Raw genomic sequence first — 9205 nt, 5'->3', positions numbered from 1 at the left:
CCAAGTACCTTTCCAATAAGAACCTACTTCAGCCTGAACCTCAAAAAAGTTGGTTCTTATATGTGGGGATTCACTGTATCATCATTAAATTTCAATAATCAAATCTTCTTCATGGGCTCCGACAAAGGTTGAAAAGTGGGGGGGCCAAGGGAAAATTTAACACCCATAACATAAGATTTTGAAAAAAACTCTATTGTTTTGCAAAAAAGTGGGGGGTCAAGGCCCCCCGGCCCCCCCCTTCGTCGGAGGCCCTGTTCTTGCCATTCCCGATAGCTTTTTGCTCGCAGTTTCAATTGTCGTCCACTACCGCAGCTAGGCCAGCCAAGGCAAGCATCGTAATCCGTAATCCGTTAAGGTGGGAAGACCTATTGTTCATATTAGCCAATCATTGAGGGGACAGACTGCCTTTAACGTGAAACTGATGTTTACAGGCCCGTCGGAACCAATATGAATTTCATTCCGACGGCACTGTGTTTGTTTTGCCGTCTCAATCAAATCCCCATCACAACGATATCTTTCCAGTTCTATTGGTCTTTCCCATTGCATTTCAACAGGTACCAGAATGAAACTCAATTAATTGAATGAAACTCGACAACAGTAGGTTTAGTTCCCTTTATCGGCAATTCGATTGAAACAAAAAGCAACAAAGAATGAAGAAGCAGTCAGTGAAGATTGACTGTCTTCAACGATATCAAGGATGCTTTCATTTCAATTCTTCACATTGCTCCTGTCCATGTTTGTTTTTCAGATTTGTCATCCAGAAATTCTACGATTGAGCTGCAAGTTCTATGGAGATTTCAATATAGTTCTGGCTGGCTTTGCAGATACAGGTTCCACTTTAAAGACACTAGTCTCTCAAAGCAGACGTCAATGCGTTTTAGAGTGCCTCTCATTTCAAGCCTGCCAGGCAGTTAATTTTAAGAGCAATGGTGGTGATTGTGAGCTGGTTGGCCGAGGTTTGAGTAACGCATTGGTTGCAAAGGCAGGCTGGGTTTATTTGACAACTGATGACCTCGAAATCAATGTAAGACAGCTTTGTTTTTTCAGTGCTATTTTATATATCTTGCTTTACACCATTTCATTTTTTTGAGAACAAATGTTGATGGGATACTTGAGTTGATAGCCAAGAAACTATGATTTTCCGCATTAACCGGAAAAAAGGGAAAGTAGGCAGCGCTAGTAAATTGGACGGGAGATGCTCACGTCAAGCAAAATCAACTGCGCCAAAAAGCAAAGATGCCAATACTTGGAGAGAGACAGCCTTTTCTGTCTCATGAGAATTTAGCAAAAATCTTTCATTGCTTTTTGCTTGCACTGATTTGAAGTGTCTAGCCTTGTTATGAAGCTTCTTCTCTTCGTAAAACTGTTGCATATTTTTCGAAGACCTGGTAAGAAATTTCAAATACGAAATTCCGATGTCTGTTTTGTCCTGTATCTCAAACGTCTTCTACAATGTTATTTACAACCAGGCGTATCGTGTTGACATCTGAAGAGTCGGGGAGTTATTCCTCTTGCAAATAGTGTACAAGATTTTGCCTGAAACAAAAGGATCTCTGGGGATTTTCAGGTAAAACAATAGGATTTTCCACAAAAGGTGTACGAGATTTTCTTAGAGTGATTTGCCCCTCGTAAAGAGTAACTTACACCTAGGAAAACAAGGCGCTTAGGCAAAAGAGCCTAGAAAAAGTTTTTCATGAAAAATATATCAACGGCTGATAAAAGAGGCTGGAACTGACATATTCTTTTTGCGTATCAAGAAAAACTTTTACAGATTTGCATTTGATTAACTGTGAACAGCCGAACAACAAAAGTTGTACCATAGTACTCCTATCTAGGGACATTGCTATTTCACGTTTGGCCTATAGCTCTTTTGTGCCGATGACACATTTCTTTGCTATGAACCTTAATCTGCACAACAATGGTCTTTTTGATAACGCTGTAGGCCTAGATTGATAGCTGTGAAGTAACATAATCTCTGAGAATGCTGCAGAAGTTTTTTGCCACACACAAAAAGTAAAATTCAAAGGCCAGTACTGGTCGCATTTTTCGTTTTCATTGATGTTTGAATCTAATTTTCAGTTATGATAAAAGACAGCTTTGAAGAATGTAGACGTCCTCTTTTTGAAAGAAAATAGTAACGGCCAAAGAAAAGAGAAATAATTAGCAGGTTTTAAGGCAGAAACATAATCTGGATGACTTGAAATCTATAAAGCTGTATTAAACTTATCAAATGTTCATATGATATATAATGACCGTAAATCCTCGAATTGTCCCCCGCCTCGAAAAAGCCCCAGCCCCTCGAATAAGCCCAACCCTAGGACTAAGAATTGTCAATGTGCCCCCCTCCACCCGATTATGCCCCCACTGCTACCATAAATCCTTTAATTGGCCCCCTCGACTAGCTGATTTTTGCCATCTGAGATTTCCTTTGGAATTTTATTGAATTACCATAAAAATTCATATCTTTAATAATAATTAATTAAATGTTCATAAAGAACTTTTTACTAAAATATACGGGGTCTTTTATTATTGTCTTTTTAACTGCTTCTATACTTTTATAAGTCCCCCCCCTCGTATAGGCCCCCCTTATAAAACCCGCTGTCCAAAAATATAAAAAACAAATAAACAAACTCTTAGGTATAACAATAGGCATACAACAACAACAAATTATAGTTCCAACCAAATATCGGTTTGTAGTATCCGCTCCGAAAGGTTTTTTATTAGAAACAAAGTATTTTTATACCATTTTTGGGGAGGAAACATAGGACAATAATAGCCGCGGCCCTGATAATAGCCTTGAATTTATGTAAACTTTTCTTGGTAGGTTGGCCCAACATGCAAACTTCTAGCTCCATGTCGAAACCGGGCCAAGTGTACAGACACCTGCTCCGGATTGGGTTACAAGTGCACATGTGACAACATGCACACTGGGGTTCATTGCGAAAAAGACCAGGGTAAGCAGTATTTGCGTTCATTTTTCCAAAGCAGGATTGGGATCCGAGAGAAGAGAGAAAGCAAGAGAGGCAGTATTGACACCAAATTAACTTTAGCAGCCAATTAAAATTAACTCGGTTATCCTAAAATATAGTTTTGCCACCAAAAAGCGACTTTTGAATAACGATGGAACGAGGTTTTTGATGGTGTTTTAGTTAAGTACATTCTCCATTATTTTAATGGCAAAATTTTAATGGCCATCAGTACAGAATACAACCACATTTCTGTTGTGTACATTTGAGAGGTGCCCAGTGTATTATACAATTTGAGGGGTATTATGCAATCTTCATTCATATATAATTCATTACAAAGAGATAAGATCGATTCAGCACTTTATAGCACCGTTATAATGATTGTGCCCATTTAATATGCACACTTGGAATTTTGAAACCAGAAGGTTTAAACAAATTGTCAAAAAAAGTTATAAATAGACATCTGCTGGTAACCACTGCTGGTAAATGGTGAATCGACCAAGGTCAACGTTATGTGTTGGTAACCACTGCTGGTATATTCATTCTACCACCCGCTAACCTACTTATGTAACCGGCATAGTGTACCGATACATTACTATCTTTTCCCCTTAAGTAAACTCCACCTTAGCTATAACTTCGGGAGAGCGCGTGATTTCTTTCTGAATTCTAAGCAGGGAGGTTTGAATGACTAGTTTGTAGCTAGTATTAATTAACATATTGGATGGGCCTTATATACCCAGCTACAACAAGAGTCGTCTTGATGTATGATATTATATAACTTAAAACAATCAGAGGTGCACGTTTATGTTGCTAAAATTCTACAACTTTCAATTTTCAACGAATCAGACCTTTTAATATTGATCGTAATGGCCAATTCTCTATTTCCAAAATGTACTTAAAACCAAAAAACGCTCTGCTCTTGGTTTTTAGCATGCTTAGTCCCCTCTTCCCCAAATTTTGCTCCTTCAATCGGTAATATGATTCACGGACCAGGTGGAGAAAGGGGGTGTTATCCTCCGACAGTAGCGTAGCCAGGGTGTTAAGATGGGGGAGGGGGGGGGGGGGGGTAGGGCAAAGGCGAGTTGAGCAAGGGAGAATTGAGGGTCCATTCTCTTAAGGACGTCAGCAAAAGCAGTTTTCCAAATATATTTCTTTCCCATTAGGGGGGCCTTCACCCCCTCTTGCTTCACCCCCTCTTGCTTCCTCTCACTACGCCACTGCCTCCAAAGACAGAATATATGACAGATGGTGGGTTTGGTCAATCTTGGATGAAGCGCCACGGCTGACCACAGCTTCGAAGAAAGATACATTCATGCTCTTCTTCATATCGATTAGTGGACCCTGAATTTGCTCGTTTTAGTTCGGTTGCCACCCTGCAATTAACATGCCAACCTCCTCTGAAACCTTAAAGCTTGTCATTTCTACAATCTGACGATCTCAAATACACCAATAATGGGTCAAAGTGACGTCACTAGCAACCGGACTGCTGTTCTCGCTTTGCAGCGCATTTTCAGGCCTAATTTCTTTCAGGCTAGATTATTATCTGCTCCACCCCTGTAATCATCCGAATTGCACTTATTTCTACAGAATTTGCAAGCTGCAAAAATGTGTACGATTCTGGCTTTACATCAAGTGGAATTTATAAACTGCAAGGAATGGGCTTCCATTACTGTCACATGGAGACGCTTGGGGAATGTACTGGACCAGGCTGGACCCTTCTAATGAAAACACATGGGACTAAGGTAGTAATATCCGTTATTGCTAGTATTATATCCTAAATAAATGTCGACTGAGGACGCGTAAATCATAAATAAAACTGCCTAGAATGAAAAACACAAAAGCAACTTTATTGCAGGCGATGTTCTGTGGGTAATTATGTATACAAACTTAATATTTTTCTGTTATTTGTTTTAGAACACCTTTGGCTACACTGCTAACTATTGGACGTCAAGCAATGTATACAACCAAGTCTACGGTTTAGCGGGAGGTCTAAATGGCGAAGAAGCAAAGTTTGAAGCATTTAATCGCATGGCCTTCAATGAAGTATGTCTTGGCTTTACAGCCTCAGGAACATCACAGTATGTTAAGATATCAAAATCTGCCACGTCATTTCTAAGCGTAGCTGCTGGAGGATTCTCAGGTATCGTTTTAGTAGCTTCCTTGTTCGGTTTAATGACATTTGAAATAGCAAGAAAAGTCGAATTGCAAGGAAGGTCGAAACATTGTATACAAAGGGCCTGCTGATATGAGCTAAATTATCCAGTCTCCCCAGCCCCAAGAAAGGCCTGTTATTAAACGAAAGATTATGCTACCTTCAGCCCATGGACTGAAAAGTGAGATTTCCCACGTAGAGATATATAATTTTCATCATGCAGTGCGCTTGATTTCTGTATGAGTACTCATTTCAGTGCGAAACAATTTTGAACTAGTGCAACAGGTTTTTGCGAAATAAATTTTAGCGCAAGCTTCTCTAAACAATAAGGTAGTTTATATGGCACCTTACTCTGGCAATAAATAGCAGCGGTTTTAGGAACTGCGCGGCTGGGGCCTAAACTTATGTAGGGCCGTTATTCCTTGCCATTTTATCTTTGTTTCTTGGGTTTGTCCGGGGCCTTTGTTCCCTGGAACCATTAAGGCCGCTACTGACAAAAAGGCTCAACGGCACTGCACATATTTCAACTTGCTTCGAAAGTTTGCTAGATGTAACGACCGTTGTTTCGTTTGTTTGTAGGCACGTCAGTTGCACGCTCAAAGTGGCTCAGTCTAGTTGCTGGCAGCCACTTACAGCCTGGCTGCAACTTACAGGGTTTCAATGCACATGGTATAGTTCGTATTGGCATTCTTGCAAACAACGAGAATGACTGCATCACCCCTGATTCGTACCTTGGCATTGGGATGACTGTAGCATATTGCAGCCCAAAGACGGCTGTTCATGGCAATAAAGCCTGTTATGATTCTTCATATGATAAACCAGCAAATGCCGTTTTGCTTGTGAAATGAAAAAAAATGTATGCTGTGCAAAACTAGAAGAAAATTATACAAGAGACAATATAAAGCACTAATGACGGAGTGAGGTCAAGTGACCTACCAGTGCACACACAGTTGATGAGAGTTATTTATTATTTCATGAAATGTTAGAAAGAAACTTTAGACAAGAGCTGTATTTATTGTAATTTTTCACCAGCACGGCCTTCCAAATGAGACATGCCTGTCCTGTTTCCACCACATATTCGTTCTACCTGGTGAAATTTTTATTTTCAAAACTGGACCAGTATAAATGATAACAACTCGATCAGAAAATGTGGAGAAATGATACAATTGGTAATGTAATGTAATGTAATGTAATGTAAACAACAAAGTCTTCCAAGCTGATTCAAGGCCAATGAAAGTTACTAGATTAACAAGCCATAACAATACGGTAAGAAATTCAAGAGAAAATCAAATAGCTGGTGACATTGTTCATATCTTACAAAAACTGAGTTTCTATCAAGAGAAGAGAAAGAGTTAAATCAAAGCAAAAAGAGGAACTATTAATCTCGATCTGCCCGCTTCGTGAATAATAAATCATAAATCACAGATACCAAAAATAGTAAAAGACTAAGGGAGAATCTTCACAGCGTTTCTCTCAGCATCGATATTCGGAATAGCTCTTTCTTTACAAAGGAAATTGTGAACATAAAAAAGTTTTGAAAGAAAGCTATCATCATGGAGGGTTTTGAATTGTTTACAGCAGCCTTTTCGGATTAGCCTCCGTTTGAACAGCCTCTAGAATCAGTTATTCAGGAGCCCATCGCTCTATCTAACACATAACAATATCAAAAATATGACTAAAAGAACGTGTTTGAACTGAGTATTATAGGACAAAGTCTAAATTACTGTGACTAATGGTCTCTTATGTGCTCAACAACAGGCTTTTTAATTTGATATTTTTGTGTCTAATCAACACATTTTGGCTGATACTTTTGGGTCTGTAAATTTTTTTCTCTCGATGTTTTTAAGCCAATTTCGATAATTGCGGATGGACCTCCCTGTATATAAAAAGTTTGAGTAACTCCCCTGGGGTCTGCAGGGGCCAAATTGAGGATTAATTAACGCAAAACCAGCTCGTCACTTCCAACAGATCATCTCCCAGTTTTTCCAAAAATTTTCAAAACAAGAGCAATAATACAATGAACATTTTAGTTTGATTATGGAAACAGAACGTCGCAGTCAACATATGACCTGTGAATTACCCCTATACACCAACCCTCAAATTGTTTAGTACTTTCATTTGTTGAGTAGCTTAATTTTTAGCCATTGCTGTTTTGCTGCTTTCAGCAATTAGTTACATTGGCCATGCTGTTTTGGTATCGTATTTTGTTTTGTGTAATGGCCTAGTCATGCTATTTTTCCAACAGTGTCACTAGAAATACCGTTTTGTCATAGAGTAGTTAGATTAATAGGAAAAAGTCATCTTTCGCGTCTCAGTTAATCAAGCAGTTAAATCAAGACTCAATTCCTTTAAAGTTATTTTATCCTATTTCTTTTAACACATTAACGTTTGACAAAATATATGAACTTTGGTACCCTGACCATCTATGACTTGTTGAATCTAAGTTTGAAAAGAAAAAGGGTAGCTAAATGAAATCATAATTTTATTGCAGACCCTGGCGAACATCTGTCACACGGTTTTGCCATTAAGAAGGCATATTGAATTTGTGGGAGAATATCCAGAAAACCTCTAACTTATGCAATATTTTCCATATTAAAATATCCCTTACTTGTTATGGCGCAATAATATAAGCTGAACCTCTCAAACGCTAGGACGGTGTATGGAAAACAATGTACCCCGTTATCTTTTCTTCAGATTGCAGAAGATCCATAGACAACAAACATTTTTGAAGGGGAGGTGGGGTGGGTTTGGGGGCCAGGGCACTTAAATGGAACCTAAGAAATCAATAGCAGAGTAGCTTGATGTTTATTGACTCTAGTTTTACTTTATTTAGTAAAATTACCTAAGCAGCTAGAAAAAATTTAGTTACTTTGGATCTACCCTCCCATATTAACGTAACATATAACAGAGCGGCGCTGAACCAAATATATATTAGTCGCAAGGGCCTATTTTATTCTATTGTATATTAATTGTGTCAGAATAGGTACCCTTTAGCATAGTTTCTATTAACTAGGCGTACTTTTTCATTTTATAACCAGACGTTTCTTTCACGAAGCTGAACAGAACAAGTCAAGCTAGAATCTAAGCGTGCAGAGAAACGTTTACAAGAATTTCTTCGCACGTCAACTACAAGTTTAATGTGTTATTTGATTAAGCTTTCTGCAAACAAGAATTGTAACAGTTCACCTTGATAACTATTTAATGTTTTTGTAACTTTTCACGTAATTGTTATTGTTATCCAGCAAATGTTCAGTACAAGATTTGCCGATGATTTGCTTAATTATTCATCTGGCCAGCATGTGGAGTACGATTTTGTCTATCACCTACTCAAAAAATAAGTTGGGCACCCCTGCCAAAGTTTTTTTACATTTTTGGTGATTATAATGATCGGTTTCTTATCGGCAGTTTCTTTTAAGATTATGCGTGTACGAATCATTGTAGTGCTTTTGCTTCTGGCTTTTAGTCCATATTCCTATATCATATTTTCTGTAGGTTTATCATCACTGGCGTAGCTTGGACTTCCAGACTAAAAGGGTACAGGGTCATCAATAATAAGATTTACTGACGAAGACATAGAAGTAGAAAAATTATTATACACACTGATAACGACTTTTTATGAATGCCAAGAGATTGGTTCTAAAGGCATCGCTTTAACACCTGAAAATTAATCTTTAAATGCAGGTATTTCGTGTAATTGCACTGATTTGCAAACAATACCAAGTACCAATTCTTTTCAATTTGTCACTGTTTAGCCTTCTTCTTTATCAAAATTAACTTTATTTAAAAGAAACATTTTCAGGAATTGTACGGAAATTTTGAGCACTCAAATTTTAGAATCTTCTTTCGAAATCTCTTACAAGAATATGAATGAATGAAACAACAGCTAAACCTCCAGAGCATTTTTCTGCCAATAATTGAGTTCTTGTAAGTCCTGTAGTTGTTTCAATAAACAAAATAGGGCTTTTCCACCTCAAAATTCTGCTGTAAACTATATGTCTTCATGGACAACATGTTTTACAAATGTAAAGTTTGTTTCTACCTGGCCAAAAAGTCAGTTACGCAGAACCTTGAAAGCCTAATCTAACAA

General features: G+C 38.1%; 1 protein-coding gene across 1 annotated transcript; it reads left to right on the top strand.

The window, feature by feature from the left end:
- Positions 1-514: 514 nt before the first annotated feature.
- LOC135688849 (uncharacterized) lies at positions 515-9142 on the top strand. Its single transcript, XM_065205882.2, has 5 exons — positions 515-1024; positions 2825-2954; positions 4554-4708; positions 4881-5106; positions 5698-9142. The coding sequence occupies exons 1-5, from the start codon at positions 698-700 to the stop codon at positions 5964-5966; spliced, it is 1107 nt and encodes a 368-aa protein (XP_065061954.2). The 5' UTR covers positions 515-697; the 3' UTR covers positions 5967-9142.
- The last annotated feature ends 63 nt before the right edge of the window (positions 9143-9205 follow it).

This window comes from Rhopilema esculentum, chromosome 9, assembly GCF_057945365.1.
Source record: "Rhopilema esculentum isolate cy_ngs chromosome 9, ASM5794536v1, whole genome shotgun sequence".
Classification (NCBI taxonomy): domain Eukaryota; kingdom Metazoa; phylum Cnidaria; class Scyphozoa; order Rhizostomeae; family Rhizostomatidae; genus Rhopilema; species Rhopilema esculentum.
This window is presented reverse-complemented; position numbering and strand designations above follow the sequence as displayed.

Excerpts from the sequence above, each read along its gene's own strand:
- LOC135688849 (XM_065205882.2), top strand. The coding sequence starts at position 698 with ATGCTTTCATTTCAATTCTTCACATTGCTCCTGTCCATGTTTGTTTTT. Across the intron at positions 2,955-4,553 it reads TCATTGCGAAAAAGACCAGG|AATTTGCAAGCTGCAAAAAT; the intron begins GTAAGCAGTATT and ends TTATTTCTACAG. Across the intron at positions 5,107-5,697 it reads AGCTGCTGGAGGATTCTCAG|GCACGTCAGTTGCACGCTCA; the intron begins GTATCGTTTTAG and ends GTTTGTTTGTAG.